General features: G+C 40.9%; 1 protein-coding gene across 3 annotated transcripts in view; it reads right to left on the bottom strand.

Annotated features, from left to right (window-relative positions):
• The window catches only part of DENND5A (DENN domain containing 5A), a 107,928-nt gene extending 87,811 nt beyond the window's left edge, over positions 1 to 20,117 (bottom strand). The window contains exon 1 of one of the 3 annotated variants that reach the window (XM_072794128.1): positions 19,961 to 20,117. In XM_072794128.1, coding sequence (XP_072650229.1) covers positions 19,961 to 20,072 — 112 coding nt within the window. In that variant the 5' untranslated portion in view covers positions 20,073 to 20,117. The remainder of the gene's footprint in view (positions 1 to 19,960) is intronic. The other 2 variants (XM_072794126.1, XM_072794127.1) reach the window with 2 other exon arrangements.
• Between the last annotated feature and the right edge of the window lie 3,812 nt (positions 20,118 to 23,929).

Below are 23,929 nucleotides of genomic sequence, written 5' to 3'. Positions count from 1 at the left end.
TATAGAGACATGAAAATTTATCATTAAAAACCAACCCATCCTAGAATTCATAACACATATGAATAAATCTCTATCTCCATCTTTGGGCAGATGGGCCTCACAAATCTGCAGAGCCCTCTCTTCCAGATAAAGTTAGGAAGGTACTGCAGTATATCCTGTGATATATACATTACTGTAGTAGAAGAAACTGAACTGTAAAAACAGGCAAATCTAGATTCAAATACTAGTTGCATGTCTTGCTAAATTTTAAGTAACCTGCCCAAGGTCTCCAATAAATCTCAGTTTCCTCATCTTTAACATAGGGATAATATGCTTATTTCACAGGCCTATTTAGGGACTGAGTTAATACATGTAAAGGAACATACTGGGGATCCCTGGGTGGCGCAGCGGTTTGGCGCCTGCCTTTGGCCCAGGGCGCGATCCTGGAGACCCGGGATCGAATCCCACATCAGGCTCCCGGTGCATGGAGCCTGCTTCTTCTCCCTCTGCCTATGTCTCTGCCTCTCTCTCTTTCTCTCTCTGTGACTATCATAAATAAATAAAAATAAAAAAGAAAAAAAAAAAAAAGGAACATACTTGTTCAGAGCACAAGGTCTACTTGACAAATATTAGATCCTTTCCTCCCAAAAGGACAGTCATACATGCAAGAGTCATCTCTTAATCTTTAACCATGAAAATGGCACAGAAATGCCCTGGAAATTGCCAAATCCTTTCCAAGAAGGAAGCCTCCACTGCATTAAACTGACAACATTTACCTGTCCAAAGCAGAGCCCAAGGCAGCAAACATGGCTGTACCAAGAACACTAACATATTCCCAGTTTATAATAAAGGACCATTCCTTCAACCTCCCCTAGAGTGTACAAGGAGATTTAAGAATTTGGGAGCCTCCTGTCAGGTTACTCTCAATAAAACAGATGAATTCCCTTTACCCTTACTACATCTCATAGTAGTATTTTTTTCCTTTTTTACAGTTTCCTAACCACTAAAATTTTACCAGTTGGTACTAAATCAAAGCACAAAGGCAAACATTTGTTTTACTAAACGTCTATTAAAAGCACTGTATTTGGTCACATCAAAGCATTGTTGTACTACAGGCCCAGCTGTGACAGCAATGGAAATGTTTCTCTTCCACCCTTAGAATGTTGAAAAGTAGCACCCATGCGCATGCCCACATGCACAGTAGAAGAATTTTTTTCAGACAGTAGAGTTGTGTCATAGTAAAGTGATTAAGACGGTTAGCTCTGAGATTGCAAATCTAAATGTGAAAGACAGAACAATAAAGTCTTTAGTAGGAAACAGAACATCTTTGTGACTCTGCAACAGCAAACATATCTTAAACAGAATATAAAATGCACTAAACATAGAGAAAACTGATAAATTGGATTATATTGTAGCTAAAGAATTTGTTCTTCAAAAGTCACCATTAAGAGAATGAAAAGGAAACAAATTAGAAGGAGAAATTTTCAGTACATATAACTGACAAAAGACTCCTATCTAGAACAGATAAAGAATTCCATTAAATCAGTAAGGAAAAAAAAAAAGACCACCTGAAAGAAAAATGGCAAAAGATTCGGATACTTCTAAAAAGAGGGTATACAAACATCTGATAAACTTCTGAGAAGTACTCAACTCCATTTGTCATCCAGAAAATGAAAATTTATGTAATGCGATACCAGTACACAACCATTAGAATGGCTAAAATAAAAAGCAAGGAAAATGCCAAGTACTGATGAGGCTAGGGAGCAACCAATGCTTACACACTATAGGTGAGGATGTAGAGTGGAAAGAAAACAGCATGGCAGTATTTACTAAATTTGAATATATACCTATGACCAAGTCATTCTAATTCCAGGTAAACCCCCACCCAACAGACCAAAGGGCATGTTCACAAAAAGGTACATACAGTAAATATTCAAAATATACCACTAATGTTAATACTTAAAATCTAGGGAACCCTGGGTGGCGCAGCGGTTTAGCGCCTGCCTTTGGCCCAGGGCACGATCCTGGAGACCCAGGATCAAATCCCACGTCGGGCTCCCGGTGCATGGAGCCTGCTTCTCCCTCTGCCTATGTCTCTGCCTCTCTCTCTGTGTGTGTGACTATCATAAATAAATTAAAAAAATTTTAAAAATAAAATTAAAATTAAAAAAATACTTAAAATCTAGAAACTACCCAGTGTCATCAACAGTAGAACTGAGACATAAATTGTGGTATAAGTACACAATGGAAAACTATACGTGAGAATGAACAATCTAAAACTACCCATAACAATATGAATCTCTCAAACATGATGTTGTGCAAAAAAGTCCAGACAAAAAGAGCACTGCATTTTATTACATTTACATAAATAGATAAAACTAATCAATGCTCTTAGAAGTCAGACCAGTGGTTACCTTTGGTAAACAAGAGAGCAAATATTCACTAGAAGGAGCACAAGGAAGAATTCTGGGGTGCTGGCAACATGGGTACGATTGGTTTGTGAAAATACATCACCGTGTGTGCTTTGATATGTGCACTTTACTGTATTATATGTATATTGATATCAATAATGTTTAATTCTCAAAAAACAGTAAACTCTAGATTCTGACAGATCTGAGTTTGAATCCCAATCTTCCCACATATTAGCTGAATAATCTTAGGCAAGGTATTTAACCATATTGTGCATCAGTGTCCTCACAGATAAAATGAGAATAACAGAATTTACCTCATGTGGTTGCTAACAGGGCCAAATGAAAATGTATGTAGTACTATTACCCTATCTCCACTTTGCATCAATATCATAATTATATAGAGTTAAGTGATGCAAAGAAAAGTGTTAGTAATAGTGAACACTTAATGCGTATTCACCATGTGCCAGGCACTATCCCAAGCCATTAAATGTATAAATTCATTTAATCCTACAACAACCCTATGAGATAGATTCTATTTCCACTTTAAAGATGAAGAAACAGGGCAGCCCAGGTGGCTCGGGGGGTTTAGCGCCACCTTTATCCCAGGGCGTGGTTCTGGAGACGGGGATTGAGTCCCACATCGGGCTCCCTGCAGGGAGCCTGCTTCTCCCTCTGCCTGTGTCTCTGCCTCTCTCTGTGTCTCTCATGAATAAATAAAATCTTAAAAAAAAAAAAAGATGAAGAAACAAACACAGAGAAGTAAATTGCCCACCATCACACAAACAGTAAACGGAAGATCTGGGTTTCAAAAACCTAACAGATACAGCCTTTAGGCTACACTATCTCCACTACTCCAGTCAGAAACTCCAGCTTTAAAGGAGAAAAACAATCACAAATCTTTCCTTCTTTATCAGTTTCCACAGCTTGTATACTGTATGTATCATGGAAAAAACACTCAACCAAGAGTTAAGGAACCACAACTTCAAATCTCAGCTCTGAAACTAACCAGCTGTGAGAAATTTAGACAAGTTACTCAAAACCCTTCCAAGCACACTTTCTTCCTCCATAAAATGAAAGTTTTGGAAATTCTAACCAGCTCTTCTTCTCTTCTAAGAGACTTATGTTGCCTAGTTTAAAAAAATACTGTTCCTCTATGTTTACTGCAGCATTATTTACAATAACCAAGATACAGAAGCAACCTAAGCAACCTGTCCACCAATAGACAAATGGTAAGGAAGATGTGGTGTGTTATGTATATGTGTGTACACCCACAAGCTAAAATATTACACAATCATAAGAAAGGATGAGATTGTGCCATCTGAGACAACATGGATAGGCCTAGAGGGCATCATGCTAAGTGAATTAAGTCAGACTAAGAAAGACAAATATCATGATTTTACTGATATGTGGATTCTTAAAAAAAAAAAAAAAAAGACTAAACAAACAAAAAGCAGAATCAGACCTATAAATACAGACAACTGATAGTAGCCAGAGGGGAGGAGGATGAGGGGATGGGCAAAATGGGTGAAAGGGAATGGGAGATACAGGCTTCCACTTACAGAATGATTAAGTCATGTGAATGAAAGGCACAGCACAATGGAATGGAAGATACACTTGTGAGCATAGCATAATGTATAACTTGTCAAATCAGTGTGTTGTACACCTGAAACAACACTAATGCAAGACTGTATGTCAACTATATTCAAATTTTAAAAATACACATAATGCCAACTATACTTAAATCTTTAATAATAATAAAGAATAAATACAGCATAAATAAAAGGACTAGAGATGGTAGTGATGATTACTGATAATGACAATGAATCTGACTGGTTCAGTAGATAGTGGTTACAGTATGACCATGCTAATAAATATTTTAATTATAGATAAGAATGTTCTACCACAGCAGAAGCTTGATTTTTGTGAGCTACATGGCTTCTGTCAAAAAATAAGACTTTCAGCCATTTTTATCCTAAAATCCTATGGTATCTCTGAATACCAAGTATAGTAACAGTACAGAGCACTGGTAATATCAGTCTCTTTTCCCCTTAACCATTCTTCTTGGGCTCTCCCTTCTACTCCTGTCTGTTCCTTACTCACACCTGAGGAAATTCAAGACCTACTTATAGAACCTCTGTAGTAGGTTTACATCCTCATCCTCAGAATCTGTGAATGTTATCTTATTTGAAAAGGGTCTTTACAGATCTTACTATGAGAAAATCATCCTGGATAAGCTGAGTGCTAAATACTAAGAAACCTTGTAAAGACAGACACATAAAGAAGAAACCAAGAAGGGATGTGGGGATGTGAAGATGTGAGGGATGTGGCCAAAAGCCAAGGAATGCCAACAGCCATCAGGAGCTGGAAGAGGCAATGTATTATTCTCTCCTAGGGCAGCCTGATAATACCTTGATTTTGGACCTCTGGCTTCCAGAACAGTGAGAAAATAAATTATTGTTGTTTAAGCCACCCAGTCTGTGGTAATTTGTTGCAGCAGCCACAAGAAACAAATACATGCTGCAAATCACATTTCTTTAGCCACCCTATTTTTGTAACAAACTTACCGGCATTCCCTAAGCAAAAGAGACCCATAATTACATTTCCAAAGCACTCTAACTTCAATCCTTCCCACCCCCACCCCCCACAAAATAAAAGAAAGAAATGAGCAAGAAGAGAAATTATAAAGATAATTCACAATATAAATACAAAGTATTATCAAATAGCTCTTTTTCTAAATCTATCTTAGTAAAGAAATACAGACTAAAACATAATGACATCAGAAAATGAAAAATTACTAATATTAGCAGAGATAGGGAAAGCATAACCCTCATGTGTTGATCCTGAGAATGTAAAAAGGTGCAGCCATTGTGGAAAACAGTTTAGCAGTTCTTCAAAAGGTTAAACATAACATTACCAAATGACCCAGCAATTCTACTCCTGGGTAGATTCCCAAACAGGTATTCAAACTAAACCTTGTACATGAATGTTCATAGCAGTATTATTCACAGTAGCCAAAAAGTAGAAACAACCCAAATGCTTATCAATAGATGAATAGATAAGCAAAATGTAGTATATCCAAACAATGGAATATTATTCGGCCATAAAAAGGAATGAAATTACTAGACTTCATTGTATTATGAGTTTATGGTGACAGCAGCTACACTTGCACTTGTGAACATCACATACTGTATAGAGCTGTCACTGTTTTACACCCAAAACTAATGTAACAATGTAATCTGTACTATATACTTCAATAAAGAATAAATCAAAGAATGAAGTATTAATATATCCAACAACTAGAATGAACCCTGAAAACATTAAGTGAAAGTGGGCAGCCCGAGTGTCTCAGCGGTTTAGCGCCGCCTTCAGCCCAAGGCGTGATCCTGGAGACCCGGGATCAAGTCCCACATTGGGCTCCCTGTGTGGAGCCTGCTGCTCCCTCTGCCTGTGTCTCTGCCTCTCTCTCTCTCTCTCTCATGAATAAATAAATAAAATCTTTGAAAAAAAAAAAAACATTAAATGAAAGAATCCAGACATAAAAGGTCACATATTGCATGATCCCGTTTACATGAAATATCCAGCATAAGCAAATCCATAAAGACAGAAAGCAGATTAGTGGTTGTCTGGGACTGGTGGAGGGAGGGAGGCAAAGGAACGGCAATAAGGGGTGACTGTTAATAGGTACGGGGCTTCCCCTCAGAGTGATGAAAATGTTATCAAACTACACAATGGTGATGGCTGCAAAACACTGAAAAACACTAAATGCCACCGAACTATACATTTTTAAATGGCTAAAGGGTAAATTTTATGTTATGTGTAATTTACCCTCCCCACCAAACAATACATATATATATGTAAATAACTAAATGATGGCAAACTAGGGGTGAGCATAAATTGGCATAGGACTTTTGTTTTTTTTGTTTTGTTTTGTTTTAAAGATTTTATTTATTTATTCATGAGAGACACAAACAGAGAGAAAGGCAGAGACACAGGCAGAGGGAGAAACAGGCTCCATGCAGGGAGCCTGATGTGGGACTCGATCCCGGGAACCCAGGATCACACCCTGGGCCGAAGGCAGGTGCTAAACCACTGAGCCACCCAGGGATCCCCTGGCATAGGACTTTTGAGAAGAAATTTATCACTACATGTGAAATGTGTTTAAAGATTCATCTAATTTGGCTTAATAATGTCTTATTGGTATTTACATGAAAGCAACAATAAGATACTCAAGATTGTATAAAGTACCACAGTGTAAAATTATTATAAAAAAATATATAAACCACCCAAGTGCCAAAAAATCATTAAAAATTTTACAGTTAAAAAAAAAAAAATTTTACAGTTCAGGGTGCATGGGTGGCTCAGTTGGTTAAGCATCTGCCTTCAGCTGAGGTCATGATCCCAGGGTCCTGGGATTGAGTCTCAAATCCAGCTTCCTGCTCTGTGGGGAGCCTGCCTCTCCCTCTGCCTCCTTCTCTCTCAGTCTCTCATGAATAAATAAATAAAATCTTAAAAAAAAAAAACTCTACCATTCAAAACAAAAATTCTTACAGTTCACTCATACTTTAGAATTAAATAGTTAAAATCAGGGTGCCTGGGTGGCTCAGTCGGTTAAGCATCTGCCTTCAGCTCAGGTCATGATCCCAGGGTCCTGGGATCAAGTCCTTCATTGGGCTCTCTGCTCTGCAGGGATCCTGCTTTTCCCTCTCCCTCTCCCTCTCCCTCTCCCTGCTTGTGTGCTCTGTCTCTCTCTCTCTCTCTGTAGAATATATAAATAAATAAATAAATAATAATTAAAATAATATATATGAAGAATGTTTAATGGCATGAGACTATTCAAGACATTTTTAATGCCATGGGAAAATTACTGACATATAATAATATATTCAAAAGGCAGTATATACACAACATACTTATCTTATGATCCCAGTATACACTAGTGTATATATATATTTTTCAATGCAAGTATTTTTGAAGTTTTGATATATTTCCTGACAACCAAAATATTCCTAATACACAGTTTCCATAAATCAATAAAGAAAAGATAATCTGGACACCCCGGGGGCTCAGCGGTTGCCTTCAGCCCAGGGCCTGATCCTGGAGACTTGGGATCCAGTCCCACATCGGGCTCCCTGCATGGAGCCTGCTTCTCCCTCTGCCTGTGTCTCTGCCTCTCTCTCTGTGTCTGTCTGTCATGAATAAATAAATAGAATCTTTTAAAAAAAGAGTGAAAAATTAAAAAAAAAAAAAAGATAATCAACCCAATGGAAATATGAAGAAAAGATGTGAACATAGGCAGCCTTGGTGGCACAGCGGTTTAGCGCCGCCTGCAGCCTGCAGTGTGATCCTGGAGACCCGGGATCGAGTCCCACATCGGGCTTCCTGTATGGAGCCTGCTTCTCCCTCTGCCTGTGTCTCTGCCTCTCTCTCTCTCTCTCTCTCTCTGTGTGTCTCTATGAATAAATAAATACAATCTTAAAAAAAAAAAAAGATGTGAACAGGTAAAATGTACATGAAATAGAAGAAAAGATGCTAAGCTTCACAAATAATTAAATTCAGATTAAAACAAGATATTTTCTTCCTACCAGATTGGAAATATTTTAGGAAAGCCCTAATATTTTATTACAGATGTAGAAAAAGGACCCCGGGGTGGCTCAGTGGTTGAGCATCTCTGCCTTTGGCTCAGGTCGTGATCCCAGAGTCCTGGGATTGAGTCCCACATCACACCCCCCATACGGAGCCTGCTTCTCCTCTGCCTATGTCTCTGCCTCTCTCACTGTGTCTCTCATGAATAAGTAAATAAAAATCTTTAAAAATAAAAAAAAATTTAAATAAATAATTGAAAAAGGAAAATTTGAAATATTCCATAGACCTTTATATGTATGTTGGATATTCTTTTAATGGTATTTATAAATATGTTACAATTTGAAATAAATCCCTTTTATTTTAGCTTGTCTGAATGAGTTTCTGCTCCCTGTAATTAACTAACTCTTCATAAGATCAACAAAATTTCAGAATATTTCATAATATTGAGAAATATTCATGATAGAACATTAAGTGAAAAAAATCAAATCACAAAATTTTACATTTCATTTTATCACAATATGTAAAAGTATACACACATACACCCACACACAGTAAAAACTGGAAAGAATTGATCTGGATGATGGTTACACACATGCATACATATATAAAAATACATCAAGCTATATACTTAGGATCTGTGTTTAAGTTATACTGCAATAAAAATGTTTAAAAACTAGAAGGAACTATGTAAATACATCAAAATAACAGCTCAATTCTGGATAGAAGAATTATGAGTCACTTATTTCTGCACCTTTCTATAATTTCTAAATTCTCTATAAGAAATGTGTAGTTTATAACTCAAAGTTTTATTTCTAAAGAGAGAAAAAATATACCATGATCTTCAAACACTTTTTTTTCTACCCCTCAGATTCTATCAATTACATACAGGTCCACAGGTGTTTTTGCACATATTAATGAGACTGAATTAATCAATGAATAAATCAGAGAGACTGTTTTTGTTCAGGGTCATACCCATAACTAAGCCCTCTGTAGTAATTTGCAAGACATAAACTACCGAGCTAGAGAACAAAACTCTTTCCCTCACCTGAACCCCAACAACACACCATAAGGAACTGACCTTTTCTGCAGTTAGTTGATTTATATGCATGCCTCCTCAGAAGACTATGAGCTCAAGGAGAGCAACTGCATCTCACACACATCTGTGCAAACAAGTGTCTCATCACTAAGTTGGTCTTCCAGTAAGAGAAAAGTTTATGGTAGAGGACTTCGGAGACAGGGAAAACAGGCTTCCAATTCTGCAATGTGATCTTGGGCACATTATTTTTAAGATTTTATTTATTTGACAGAGAAGAGAGAGAGAGGGTACTTAAGCAGGGGGAGCAGCGGCAGGCAGAGGAAGAGAAAAAAGCGGGCTCCCTGCTCAGCGGAGGAGGGAGCCCAAGGTGGGGCTCCATCCCAGGACCCCAGGATCATGACCTGAGCTGAAGGCGGATGCTTAATCAACTGAGCGACTCAGGTGCCCCTTGGACACATTAAATTCTCTTCATTTTAGGTCCCTAATCTGTAAAATGGGGATGATGCCATCTCATACCTAGCATTAAAGTGTATTCAATAAATAATAAACACCTATTAATTATCATCTATTATAACAAGGATGAAATGCTACTCTAACCTCACTTTCTGGCCTGTTTTCCCTATGACCTACAGTGTCCTTGTCAGCAAGATGGTAAGCTGAGACTACTACAAAAGTAGATAAAACAAACCCAACTGGTCCTTACAGAGACTGACTCAACGTTGGCTTCATTAAATGCACCACGCTCATAACCAACTGAGCTAAGCAGCCAACAAAGCAAGATCAGCAGACCAACAATCTTCCACAAAACACTAAACATTCTTCTAGAAGATAAAACCACAAATGCTTAAATACCACTTTCCACACAATGGAAATGCAAGGGAAAGAATGTGTTTCATACAGATGTTGTGAAAAAAAATGGGGCTAGGAGAAGAATATTAAATAACTATTTAGCAAAGAAAGGGATTAAATTCTATTTGGACACACAGAACATCAGAGTTAGCAAATTGAATGGATGTCAGTTCAGCAGGTGATACTTCTAGATATTTGTTTTAGTTTTTGCCAATAAGAGATCATGATCCTAACTCAACAGAACTGGTTAAACAGGAACACCTGGGTGGCTCAGGGGTTGAGCGCCTCTCTTCTCCCCAGGGTGTGATCCTGGGGTCCTGGGATGGAGTCCCATATCAGGCTCCCTGCATGGAGCCTGCTTCTCTCTCTGCCCGTGTCTCTGTCTCTCTCTCTCCCTCTCTGTGTCTCTCATGAATAAATAAATAAAATCTTAAAAAAAAAAAAAAAAAGAACTGGTTAAACAAATTAAAACCAGAGTCATTAAAAAAAAAAAAAAAGGCAGGTTCATCTGAACTATTATAAAATTTAGTTTTATAGAGGTGCCTAGGTGGTCCAGTGAGTTGAGTGCCCAACTCTTGGTTTCTGCTCAGGTCATGATCTTGGGGTCATGGGATAGAGCCCCACTTTGGGCTCTGTGCTCAACATGGAGTCTGCTAGAGGTTATCTCCCTCTCCCTCTGCTTCTCCCCTGTGCTCAAACACAATCTCTCTCTAAAACAAATCTTTTTTTAAAAAATTTAGCTTCATAAATTAAAAATTACAAAACAGGGATCCCTGGGTGGCGCAGTGGTTTGGCGCCTGCCTTTGGCCCAGGGCGTGATCCTGGAGTCCTGGAGACCCGGGATCGAATCCCACGTCGGGCTCCCGGTGCATGGAGCCTGCTTCTCCCTCTGCCTGTGTCTCTGCCCCCCTCTCTCTCTCTGTGACTATCATAAAAAAATAAAAAAATAAAAAAATAAAATAAAAATTACAAAACAATTGGAATGTGGTACAAAACACCTCTTTCATCCCCATCTTACCTCTAAATCTGACTTTGACTCAACTTTTTGAGTATAGGAAAACCATGCTATTCCTCTCTTCTATACACCTCCATATTTCATCACTTACTCAGCACTTAGAACAGTTGTGGAAGCTTGGCTTAAATTCTAAAAGTTATATCCTATGCTTTATATCAGAAAAAAAAAAAAAACATGATTACATACAATTCTTTGAAAATTTGAATAAGTAGCCCCTATCATTTCATAATTAACAGAACAAATCTTTATCAGCAACTACTATGTAAAGCACTGTCTTCAGGGCCCCTGGGTGACTCAGTTGGTTAAGCGTCTTCTTTCAGCTCAGATCATGATCCTGGGGTCCTGAGACTGAGCCCCAAGTTGGGCTTGCTTCTCCTCCCTCTGCCCCTCCTGCTCAGGCTCTCTCTATCTCAAATGAATAAATAACATCTTAAAAAAAAAAAAGGTAAATAAAGGACTGTCTTATGGTAAAGCTAAGAAATTTGTCTAGCTAACCCTGGGACAAAAGGAATTTATAACATAGCTCTGTAATATTTTAATTTTTATAATGAACCTATGATTTTTATTCAGTAAAAAAAAATTAAGAAAAAATTTAATGGTCATTGACAAATAAAGACTCTGAGAAAAACAAGAAAAGGAATACCTAACTTACCTAAGTAAAATCTCAAGTTTTCTTCAACAGTATAACAATAATCAATACCTATCTTCACAACTAGGCTAAAACAGTGTCCAAGGGCTATTATTCTAAAACTAGAAAAAAAAGAAAAGGACATTAGCAATAACACAATTAAGATCCAAGTCCTCTGACATTCTTGTGTAAAGTAATTCTAATGTATGTTAACAAAAATGCATGTAATTTGTTATAAATTGGTATTATCCACTTATAAATTGAGGCTTATGATTACCATTTCTAAATCATTTCCTCCTCTGTCTACCTGCCTTTAAAAATCTTGAAAGTTTCTTTGCTGCTTTTCTCATAATATTCTTTAGTTATACAGAGTATGTTAAACCAGAAGTCCCTGCCAGCCCCCAAACTAAAACCACAAAATATGCAAACTGCAGCCTATGCTACGGGATTTCTGAGGTTAACAGATGCAAACTTTTTTTTTCAAAGAAAACAAACCTCAGACAAAAAAGTATCAAACATCCTGAATTAGCCACATAAAAGGGAGCTTCCTAGAAACAAAGCCCCAGTAACTATTTGATCTAAGAAAAACATTTCCAGAACTGATAAGAGTGGGGTAGACAGGAAAATACATATATAAAACAACAACCAGCCTTAACTACCATTCAGACCATGAGTGACCTGGTTCCTCTCCTGACAGAGTTCCTCTACTACAATGTGGGTTGGGACGGAATTAAAGAGGCCACACCATAGCTCTGCTAATTCAACAATTAAGCCATTGCTTCAATTTTCCCTCATCTATAATTAAAAACAATAATCTCATCAATGGTTTGACAGCAGACAGAAGATAGGAATTCTAACGGTTCTTTCCAACTTGCCAGATGACAATGGATAAAAAAATTACTTTTCAAGTGGAGTTGAAAAAAATTTTAAACTCTTTAAAAGTACACTGAAAAACTATAGAGTCACTTATAAATACTAATCATTATCATCTGTCAAAAGTGATAGACTATCTGATTTCTAGTCTGACTTTTTAAATTCTGTGACCAATACTAATGAATGCACACTCATGTTTTGCCAACTAGGAATAGTTTAGAAGCCAAGGAATCCCACACTCAGAGGAATGAAGCTTAACAAGAGCAACCTCCATAAACCTTTTCTCTGCTTAGGCCTCTCAGCACTCCATGAAAAGTCCATTTTAGACTAACCTGGCTAGTAGTTCTGCCTATATTAGTAGATCACAGATGGCCTAGCAAAATTCTAACTTGACTTACCCATCATACTAATGAACAACAACAACAAAAAAAATTACTAACCTGGCTACCTTCAACAGGAAACTATGACAGATCCCATGGATGATAATCAAGCATATATCCTTAAATATGAGTATCTGAGAAATCTGATGGTCTAAGCTATACCTGTTCCATCTTACTTCCTGGAGTCATATCTGATCATCTAGGAGCATAGTGGAAATAGCTTGAGAGCTGGCACGTGCTCTCATTTTCCACCATGATAGGACTCTGTCACTCATAAACCTAGTCCATATACTCTAAATTAAAATTAAAACCAGCCACCACTGGACATCAGGAACACAGACATCTGTCCATTATCTGCCTCACTTAATAACTTTTGAGAACTAAATCTAAAAACCGGCAATGGGGGCAGCCCGGGTGGCTCAGCGGTTTAGCGCCGCCCTCAGCCCAGAGCCTGATCCTGGAGACCCGGGATCGAGTCCCACATCAGGCTCCCTGCGTGGAGCCTGCTTCTCCCTCTGCCTGTGTCTCTCTGCCTCTCCTTCTCTCTGTGTCCCTCATGAATAAATAAATAAAATCTTTAAAAATAAATAAATAAATATGAATAAATAAATAAATAAATAAATAAATAAATAAATAAATAAATAAATATCCGGCAATGATAGCCTATGTGAAATCACTGAATTCTAAGAAGTCATCAGCTTCTAAAAGGTTAAGTCTTTCTCTCTTTCACTGGATCCTATGCCATATCCAGCAGGTTTCCTCACGTGTTCCTAAGTTCCTGAGAGACCTCTAAGACTCCTTGACAGCAATTCATACCTAGAGATGACAACAGAAACTGAGGAGCCAAGCCAAGTCCAAAAACGCCGTCCACCAGAGTTAGCCAGAAAACAAGCTTATAAAAGGAAATAGAACTGGAAATGCGTGTTGCCAAAGGACGCCCTAGGCAAAGAAAACTGTTTCTAATCTAGGAGGGAAGGAAGGGCCGAGCAGAGTCTAAGAGCTTTTGGTTTAAGCAACAAACACTGTGACTCAGGATTTCCTCCTAAAAAAAAGTGGAGCAAGGCTCCAGTGCCATTCAAGTAAAAACCCACTTACCTTCAATGTGATCCTCCCTACCTCAGGGAGTACAAAGTAGGGTTCTTTCATGTTTAAGAATATACAGTCTCTCCAACTAAATTTAGCATGTAATTTAATTTTTTTTTTAAATTTTTAAGTAAGCTCCACACCTACTTAATGCTTGAACTCAGGATCCCAAGATGAAGAGCTGCATGCTCTATCACCAAGCCAGTCAGGTGCCCCAGCATGTACTTTTAAACTGCCTTGTACTGCTCTGTTTTTTGTATGTTGATCTCCTCTTGACTTCTCCTTTGCTCAACTTTAAAAAAAGAAATATGTGATCTAACTTAGGAAATCTCCCCCTGCTATACAGCAACCTTGACCTCTGGAAGTTATCACAGACACTTGAGGTAAGCTCTCAGGATTCTAGTTTTGCTTCAGCTAGGAGTCTGAGATTCAAAGCAGAAATGCCTTTATAGCATGATCCTGGAGTCCCGGGATCAAGTCCCACATCGGGCTTCCTGCATGGAGCCTGCTTCTCCCTCTGCCTGTGTCTCTTTCTCTCTCTCTCTCTCTCTCTCCCCCTCTCTCTCATGAATAAATAAAATCTTTAAAAAATAAAATAAAAAGAAATGTCTTTATATAATAACCATGAGAAAATCTGCATAAAATTGAAAGACTAGGGATCCCTGGGTGGCGCAGCGGTTTAGCGCCTGCCTTTGGCCCAGGGCGCGATCCTGGAGACCCGGGATCGAATCCCACGTCGGGCTCCCGGTGCATGGAGCCTGCTTCTCCCTCTGCCTGTGTCTCTGCCTCTCTCTCTCTCTCTGTGTGACTATCATAAATAAATAAAAATTTAAAAAAAAAAAAATTGAAAGACTAGCAGAGGAAAATAAAAATAAAATAAAAATTAGCTCATATTGACTCCCTGTTTGAAACTGGCTCATCAAGCTTTTTATAGCCACTTCATCTCTGGAAAGAGATAGCCTTTTTTTTTTTTTCTTTTATATAAGATATCTGTCTTAGCCATGCAAATCAAAATCACAATGAGATATCTTAACACCCACTAGGATGTCTGTAATCAAAAATAAAGATAAAAAGCGTTGGTGGGGGGGAGGCCTGGGTGGCTCAGCAGTTAAGCATCTGCTTTCGGATCAGGGGGTAATCCTGGAGTCCGGGAATCAGGTCCCACCTCAGGCTCCCTGCATGGGCCTGCTTCTCCCTCTGCCTATGTCTCTGCTTCTCTCTCTCTCTCTCTCTCTCTCTCTGTCTCTCATGAATAAATAAATAAAATCTTAAAAAAAAGTGGACATGGAGAAAGTGGAACCTTCATACACTGCTAGTGGGAATGTATACTGATGTAGTTGTACTGGAAAATAGTCTGGAAATTTCTCAAAAAGTTAAACAGAGTTGCCATATGATCCAGCAATTCCACTCCTATGTATATACCCAAGAGAAATACAAAGATATGTCCACACAAAAATGTACACAAATTCACAGCAACATTATTCATAGTAATCAAGAAGTATAAACAACCCAATGTCCATCAATTGATGGATAAATAAAATGTGGTTTATTCATACAACAGAATATTATTCAACTATAAAAAGAAGTAACATACTGATAAATGCTATAACATGGATGAACCCCGAAAACGTGCTAAACGAAAAAAGCCAGTCACAAAAGACCATACAGGACTCCACTTATATGAAATGTCCAGAATAGGCAAATCTATAAAGATCAAAAGTAGATTGGTGGTTGCTTAGGGCTAAGGAGGGATACAGAGTTGGAAGGAAATAGGGAGTGACTGTTAATGGGTATGAAGGGGTACGACGACAATGAATATATTCTAAAACTGACTATAGGGCAGCCCCAGTGGCTCAGCAGTTTAGCGCCGCTTTCAGCCCAGGGCGTGATCCTGGAGACCCAGGATCCAGTCCCACTTGGGGCTTCCTGCATGGAGCCTGCCTCTCCCTCTCTCTGTGTCTCAAATGAATGAATGAATGAATGAATAAATAAATACTTAGATAAATAAATAAATAAATAAATAAATAAATAAATAAATGAAACTGACTATACTGATTGCCCAACTCTGTGAATATACTAAAAACTACTAAACTGCACACTTTAAATATGTGAATTATATAGTATATGAATTATATCTCAGTGAAGTTGTTTATATATATGTATATAGGAGAGAGAACATATACAAATCATAAAACAAATGGAGCAGAATGTTAATCAGTCAATCTGGAAAAAGGATGTACTGAAGTTCTCCGTACTACTCATGTCGATGTCCAGTGTGAAATTATATGAAAAAGCTAAAAAAAAAAAAAAAGACATCCCTCATGAGAATCACACATAGTATTCTTCCTTAACATGAAACTGAAACCTGTACTAGAAAAATTGCCATAATTTCTGCTCCTGCCCCTGCCCAACAAATACTTTACTTGTCCCCTCTCCTCAACGGATTACTGCAAAGCATCACTCAAATAGTGGAAAAGAAGAATGAAAGGTGGCAAAGGAGAAAAATATTCTCCACCTTCTCATGGCCTCAGTTTTTTCATCTGTAAAGTCATCAGAAAGTTATATAATCTCTTGAGGAGTGCTTCCACATTTGACATGCCATGATTTTTATGTTCTATATTCACTGCTCAATATGGTTAAGGAGGAAGATGATCTCACCGGTCCTCTGGCTTTCCTAGTCAGTAAGCATTTTTTCTCTCTTCTAACAGTGACATTAAAAGATGATTTCAGTGTTTCTCAGTGTTCTAAACAGGCTCATACAAAATACTGACCAGTCTCCTATCTATATCCCCAAGTCCTTCTCTTCAATTCTTGTCAGAGCCTGAGAAAACTGGAGTAGTGGATGCATGAACCAAGAATACTTACTTACATTTCAATGCTAGGTGCAGATCAGTTCAGAGGAACTTAAAAAGATTCCAGAGTTAGAAACAGGCCACAAGGGATCCCTGGGTGGCGCAGCGGTTTGGCGCCTGCCTTTGGCCCAGGGCGCGATCCTGGAGACCCAGGATCGAATCCCACGTCCGGCTCCGGTGCATGGAGCTTGCTTCTCCCTCTGCCTATGTCTCTGCCTCTCTCTCTCTCTGTGTGTGTGACTATCAAAGATTAAAATTAAAAATTAAAAAAATTAAAAAAAAAAAAAGAAACAGGCCACAAGTATTCCGGAACCTTAACTTTCAGACAGAGACAGGGGAAGTTAAACTCAGGAATCCCATCTCATGGTAGTAGGCCTTCTCCTGCAGTCACTTGTGGTGACTACAAGAAGAAAAAAGGGGAAAAAAAGATGCCCAGGCCATCCATCCATCAAGGGGCTAAGAAAGGGACTGGACTCTACTACCATCTGTCTCCCCATTTTGATCCCGTAAATCAAAGGTAATTCTTACATATTTGCTTTCTCTGACAAGCTCAAAAAGCTAGCAAGCAGACACTATTTCCTCAAGTTAGCTAGACTTATGATCCACTCATTGATTACCTTCCCCTCCTCCAACCCAAAATACTTCAACCTACCAGAAAACAATTTTCATACCTTCCTCAGTTCCTTGCACAACAAATAAGTACATGACTTGCCTAAATACTTAAGTCTGCAAGAAAGGGGAAGTGACAGGGAGAGACTCCTATAAAATCTAGTGATTTGAGTTTACATTCAACACAGCAAGCTCTATGCTGATTGTTGCAACAAGAATGAATTTTAATCCTTCTCCACAAAACTAGAGGAACAAGTAAGTGTCTTTGATTTGCCTGTTTTGGATTCACTTTGCAAGAGTATAGAAGCTACCTGAAGTATAGAACTTAATTTTCACAGGGAGAACATAGACTCCTCAGTACTTCCCTAAAGACCTGAGTGCAATTCACAATTTCCTATAGTTTCACTTACTATGACATCATCAGTTTGAGAGCTGTAAGAGAAAATCCACCCTGTAGAGTCTCAAGACTGACCTCCATGGAGCTATCTGTATTCTGTTTTTATTTTATTCAGATTCCCTCTGGGTAGTCCAGATTCCCCTACCAACTCACCAGAAATGAAATGAAGGAAAAAAAGAAATCCTTCAATCAGTGCCCATTCGAACAAAGGCCACCTACTGAATAAATGGTCTTGGCATTCCACTACTGCAACCACATTTAAAAAGACAGAAAAAAATATCCTTTCTTCACACATTTTATACAACTGATCCCCTTTCTTTATTCTCCCAATAAGCTGCCACAGGGATATAATTTTAGCTTGCTAAAAAAACATATAATTAGCAGATATTCACTAAAAGAAAAGTAATATTTCTGAGTGCCTACTTGATGAGATGTTTTTTACTTACATTTCTTTTTTTTTTTTTAATAGATGAAGATCCCAGCAGAGTTATCTAATTTGCCCCACAGATAGCCAATATACTGAAGAGGAGTAATATTTAACAGCAAAATCCATGCTCTCACTAACACATCACTTCCCAGCTTCATTCTTATGCTTTATCATTTGCAAGCCATCTTTATTTTCTAAAATCAACTTTCTAGAAAATTTAATAAACACGCAAAAGCACAGCATAAAGAAAACACTTGTATATTCCACCACTTTAAAGTTTCTATTACCGAGGAGAACTGTATTCTTTTTAGTCTTTCTCAATATGTTAGTGTTTTCTAAAGACCCAGCCAGGCAATGAGATGCAGTTTACTCTAAGAGAGGAACGCTGAACCAAAAGTCAAGCAATTAACTAACAGGATGTAGGCCCTACAGTCCCCTTCATGGGGCTCATTTTCCTCTCTAGGTCCCTCCCAGCTCCAACATCATAAACTGAATTCCAACAACTACATCAAAAAGTCACAAATTTAGTAACTATGAAACACAGATGAAAAACTAACATCTGTATTATAAGAATTTGAAGTGAACTTGAAACAATAAAATTGCTCCCAACAAAACACCTAGTATCTATAGCATTGTTGCTTCATGATTTTTTTCTCCATGTGGTATTAATTTGAGAAAATAATGTATTTGTTCTGACCTTGTTAAAGGTCATCAATTGATCATGTTTTATAAAAGATGGTCTATTTTTATCATTTGAAGTATGCACCTAATTTTTTTTCGTAAGAAACACTGGGATTTTTCTGGTGACAAAAAAGAAAAACAAAAAAACCCTGCCCTATTATCTCTGAAGCAAGGTAAAATTAGTCAATAGCCTAATCGCTTCCAGGAAACTTGAGTGAATACATCATGACAGAACACTGGAAAGGAGTATCTCTCATCAAACCAGGATGACACAACAAACCTCCATTCGCATGAAACCTGCAAACTGGACACTCCAGACAAAACTTTTTCAAAACTGTTGCAATTCAAAGGCTCCAATGACAGTGCAGTGGTATTGGTGGGGATTTTACAGTTATGACATCCTTCTGCAATTCTTGTCAAATTTGATCTGGGCCCCATCTTCACTTTCCTATCGCTTCCTCTTTGAAAGATGACTTAGGAAGCATCAGTACCCAACCGAGACTCCCTCATTAGGTTGCTGCCCTTTTTTACTCACAGATGAGGCTGGTCTCCTAAACGGCCACTCGGCCAGGCCACTCGTTACTTTTCAGAAACAGAGGCATGGCCCCGGGGTACTGGCCCTTTCTAGAACTAAGAGAGTTCTCATCCTTGGTGTGGCTCAAGTTCACGTTATTACTTCATGTCCCATCAAACCAGGGGGCCCAGCCCAGGGCTGAGTGAGAACGGTTTTGAGGAACTGCCTTCTTGGGAAGAGGCCAGAAAAACTCACAAGTTTGTTTTGCTCTCCTTGGTTTGTATTTTTTTTTTTTTTTTTTAAGTCTGGGTGGAACTTACTTTCGCTGTGATTCTTCCCTCCCTAACGGGTGTTCGGCAACAAGCTTACCTTCATCTTGCACAAAGTCGTTTTACCTTTACGAGACAGAACACACGGCGCTCCCCCTCCTCGTCGTCCCCTACCACAGGGGCACAGCGCAGGGGGCGCAGGGGCCGCTCACGCCCCTCCCGGCCAGAGCCCCTCAGCCCGCTTCCCCCGCGCCAGCCGTGGGTCCCGCCGACCGGCCCTCGCCCAGCTCGCGGGACAAAGCAGGGAGGTTTCCTCGAGGGTCCCCGGGCGCAGCGGGCGCGGGGAAGCAGCCCGGGACTCCGCGCGCACTCACCCGACAGCTCGTCCGGCTCCAGCCCGGTCTCGGTGTCCAGCCCGCAGATGACAAAGTAGTCGGCGAAACGACTGGGCGCCGAGCCCCCTCCGCCGCCGCCGCCGCCGCTCATGGCGCCGGGGCCGAGCCGGGCCGGGCCGTGCGGAGCGCGGAGCCCCCGCACCAGGGCGCCCGCCCGCCCTCAGGCCGCCCCTCCCGCCGCCGCCGCCGCTACCGCGGCTCGGGCCGCCGCCCCCGGCCCTGGCCCGGTCCCCGCGGCCGCCGCGGCTGCCGTGACGGGGCAGGGGGGCACCGGGCCGCCCCGCGCCGCATCCTGGACGCCTTCCTCTCCCCGCCGCCGCCGCCGCCAGCCGAGAGCGCCGCGACCGGAGCGAGCCCGAAGCAGGGCGGAAAGCGCTGAGGAGAGCCCCCACCGCGACCCCCTCCCGCCGCGCCTGCGCAGGCGCCGTCGGGGAGGGGGCGGGCGCCTGGCGGAAAGGATGACGTGATGCTCTTCGGGCCCCGCGGGCCGCAGCTTCCCAGGCGGCCGCCGCAGCGCCGCCGGCCACTGCCCGCTCGCCCGCAACCACCCGCCCCTCGAGGCTGCGACTCCCTTTGAGAGGATGAGGAGGTGAGGGATGAGTGGGCGCAGCCCGCCCAGCCGATTCCCTGGCCCGTGTTCTGTCCCCCCATCCACTCCTCACACTGGAAGTCCCGACGTCTCCTCGTTAGCCGGGCCCTGTCACGGGGATGGGGTCGCAGGACCGACCTGGGCAGCCCACTCCCCCCAACTCCAGGCGACACCTAGACCCCAGAGGGCTCCTTGCCGCCGCGCCTGCCCCTTGGCTTCCGTGGGCAGGAGAGCTGAAGATGACTTCTCTTTTGGAGGAGGTGCATCAGCCAGTCCCATATTTACCTTTGTTTTACAAATGGGGAAACTAAGGCTCAGAAAGAAACAAGACTTCCCCCAAGGTTATATAGAGTCTAGGAGACAAAACCCAGGCCAGACTCCTGGGCTTGTGGTCAGCTCCCAGCTCCCTAACCCACCACCCCAGGCAGGCCTTTTCCCAAGCATCAGACTGTCCTATTCTCTCTCCTGGAGTTCCCAGAGGCCCAGGCCACTTAGGAGCTCCCCTTCTTCCACTTAGGAGAATTCTCAGGTCCATCTCTGAGCCAGTCCTTCTGAGAGCAAGTGGGGAATGAGGAGTAGAGAAACTTGCCTCCTGGTTCTTGTCTTGGGACCCTCTGATTTGGTTTCCCACAGAGGATAGACAGGAAGCTGGGGATCGGAAGCCAGAAAGGTAATACAGTATGGTGGTTACTGCGATGGGCTCTAGACACAGAATGCTTAGATTTGAATCCTGACTTTGTCATTTACTGTGTGACCTTGGGCATTTTCCAGGGGCCGGCAGTCATGTTTTTGTGAAGATTACATAATATGAATGTGCAAACTGGTAAAATGGTCATAACAGTGCCTGGAACATACATGGCATTCCATAATTATTATAAATTATTATTATTATTATTATTCCAGCAAGAGGCTTGCTTTGGCAGGCTGCTACTAAGGACTCGGAAAGCAGCTGGTTTCCCCAAGGGCCAACCTTGGTTCTCTTCTGGGTTATCTCCTGGGTTCTCCCCTGGGTGCTTCTCTCAAACATTGGTACCCTTAGGGAGGGTGGCCTGGAGGTCACAGCCAACATCACAGAGAACTATAGTACCTGCCCCTCCCTGTATGTAACCTGCCTGAACTGATGGGACAAAAAGAGGAGGAGAAGGGGAGCTTGGATGGCTCAGTCAGTTAAGTGTCTGACTCTTGATCTCAGGGTTGTGAGTTTAAGCCCTGTGTTGGGCTCAAAAAATATAAACAAACAGGGATGCCTGGGTGGCTCAGCCGTTTGGTGCCTGCCTTTGGCCGAGGGTGTGATCCTGGAGACCCGGGATCGAGTCCCACATCAGGCTCCCTGCATGGAGCCTGCTTCTCCCTCTGCTTGTGTCTCTGCCTCTCTCTCTCTCTCTCTCTCTGTGTCTCTCATGAATATATATATACACACAAACAAAAATTAAAAACTAGGAAGGAGGAGGGATCCCTGCGTGGTGCACCGGGCTCCCGGTGCATGGAGCCTGCTTCTCCCTCTGCCTATGTCTCTGCCTCTCTCTCTCTGTGTGTGTGACTATCATAAATAAATTAAAAAAAAAAAAGTAGGAAGGAGAAGGTATCTTTACAAAGCCTATTTAGGGTGATGCCCCACCCTATCCTTCCTATATGTTGGGGACAGAGATAATAGAGGGGGCTCAGAGAACTAAATAATTACACAGCACCTGAGGCACCACCTCAGGTTGGAAGATGGTCAGGGAATGCTTCCAGAAGGCAGTATAATATGACCTGAGTTCCAGAGAATCAAAAGGAATTTCTCAGGTAAAAGGGAGAGAAAAAGATGTTTCAGGATGCAGGGGCAATGACAGAGAGTGACATATTAAATTGGTACATTTAGGCAACAGCAAGTAATTCAATTCAATGTGAAATGGAAAATTAAAAGGGGATGAAACCAGGGAAAGAGAGGGACAGAGCAGGAAAAGCTTCAAATGCCAGGCCAGAGAATTTATCCTGTAGAGTGTGTGTCAGGGGTGGTAAGTTAGAGGAATTTGAGCTGAGGAATAACAAGATCTGACCGACATCTTAAAAAGATCACTTGGGGGTGATATGGGAGAAGAGACTTGAAAAAAGACTTAAATGTCCTCAGTCTGAAAGCCCAGAGACTTTTTATCTAATGCATCCAGGGCAATCAAGTGCTGGGAGATCTCTCACACTAACTCAACTCATAAAACACAAGTTTGAAACAAAAGCCCAACTGTATTAATTTTCCCTGGGAAATGTAACTGCTCAGAGGCCCAGAATACTCAACTGTCAAATGATCTCCTTCCCAGTAGAAAATGTGTTTGGCAGAGTGATTGCTTCTTTTGAGAGAGAGAAAAGAGAACTGGATGCTCCTTAGATTTAGTGTTTAAATCCCCAGTCCTGGGGATCCCTGGGTGGTGCAGCGGTTTGGCGCCTGCCTTTGGCCCAGGGCGCAATCCTGGAGACCCGGGATCGAGTCTCACGTCGGGCTCCTGGTGCATGGAGCCTGCTTCTCCCTCTGCCTATGTCTCTGCCTCTCTTTCTCTCTCTCTTTGTGTGACTGTCATAAATAAATAAAATTTAAAAAAATAAATAAATAAATCCCCAATCCTGCTTTTACTAGCTGTGTGAGCTGAGGCACATCAGTTAACCTCTCTGGAATAAGAATAATCATTCTTACCTTTCAGAAGATTGCTTTAAAGATTGTTAAATTAATTTTTTAAATCAATGAAAAAAAGACTTTCAAATATCTGGGACATAGTACACTCTTAATAAGTGGCATTCTGGGGCACCCATTTCACAATGAAGGACTTGAGAAAAAACAAATGGACATCTGAGGGAAGATCATTCCAGGGAAGAACATGAGGCTGAAATGTGCCTAGAGTAGAGTGTTCAAGGAGTTATAAAAAGTCTGGAGTGGCTAGAAAGGGTTGGGGTGGGAAGAGTGGTAGAAGATTGTAGAAGGTGTGGTGGAATTGGCTAGTAGTTCACCAAAAAATCATGAAACCTTTACACAGTGTGTAGAGTTGTCCCTAGGAAGCAGCTGTCTAGTCATGGCAACATTTCCCAGTCCCACTTGCATCTAGATGTGGCTGTGTGACTAGTTCTCACCAGTGGAATGTTTTAGGAATTTGTGTGTCACTGCTAATCAGGGTATTTAAGAAGCAAATGAGGCTTCTCTCTTTTATGCCTCCCACCAGCTAGAAGTAGAGATTCTAAGATTCTGAGATTCTAGATTCTAAGTAGAGATTCTAAGATTCTAAGGAATGGTAAAAGAGAAGACAGAGCCTGGATCTCTGAATCAAGCACATAGAGGAAAGGTTCCAGCTGACCAAGAGCACCCACACTGGACTGTTTTGTGAACAAGAAATAAA

The sequence above is a fragment of the Canis lupus genome, chromosome 23, assembly GCF_048164855.1.
Source record: "Canis lupus baileyi chromosome 23, mCanLup2.hap1, whole genome shotgun sequence".
NCBI classification, from domain to species: domain Eukaryota; kingdom Metazoa; phylum Chordata; class Mammalia; order Carnivora; family Canidae; genus Canis; species Canis lupus.
Note: the sequence above shows the minus strand (reverse complement) of the source record. Positions and strands in the feature narration are given on the sequence as shown.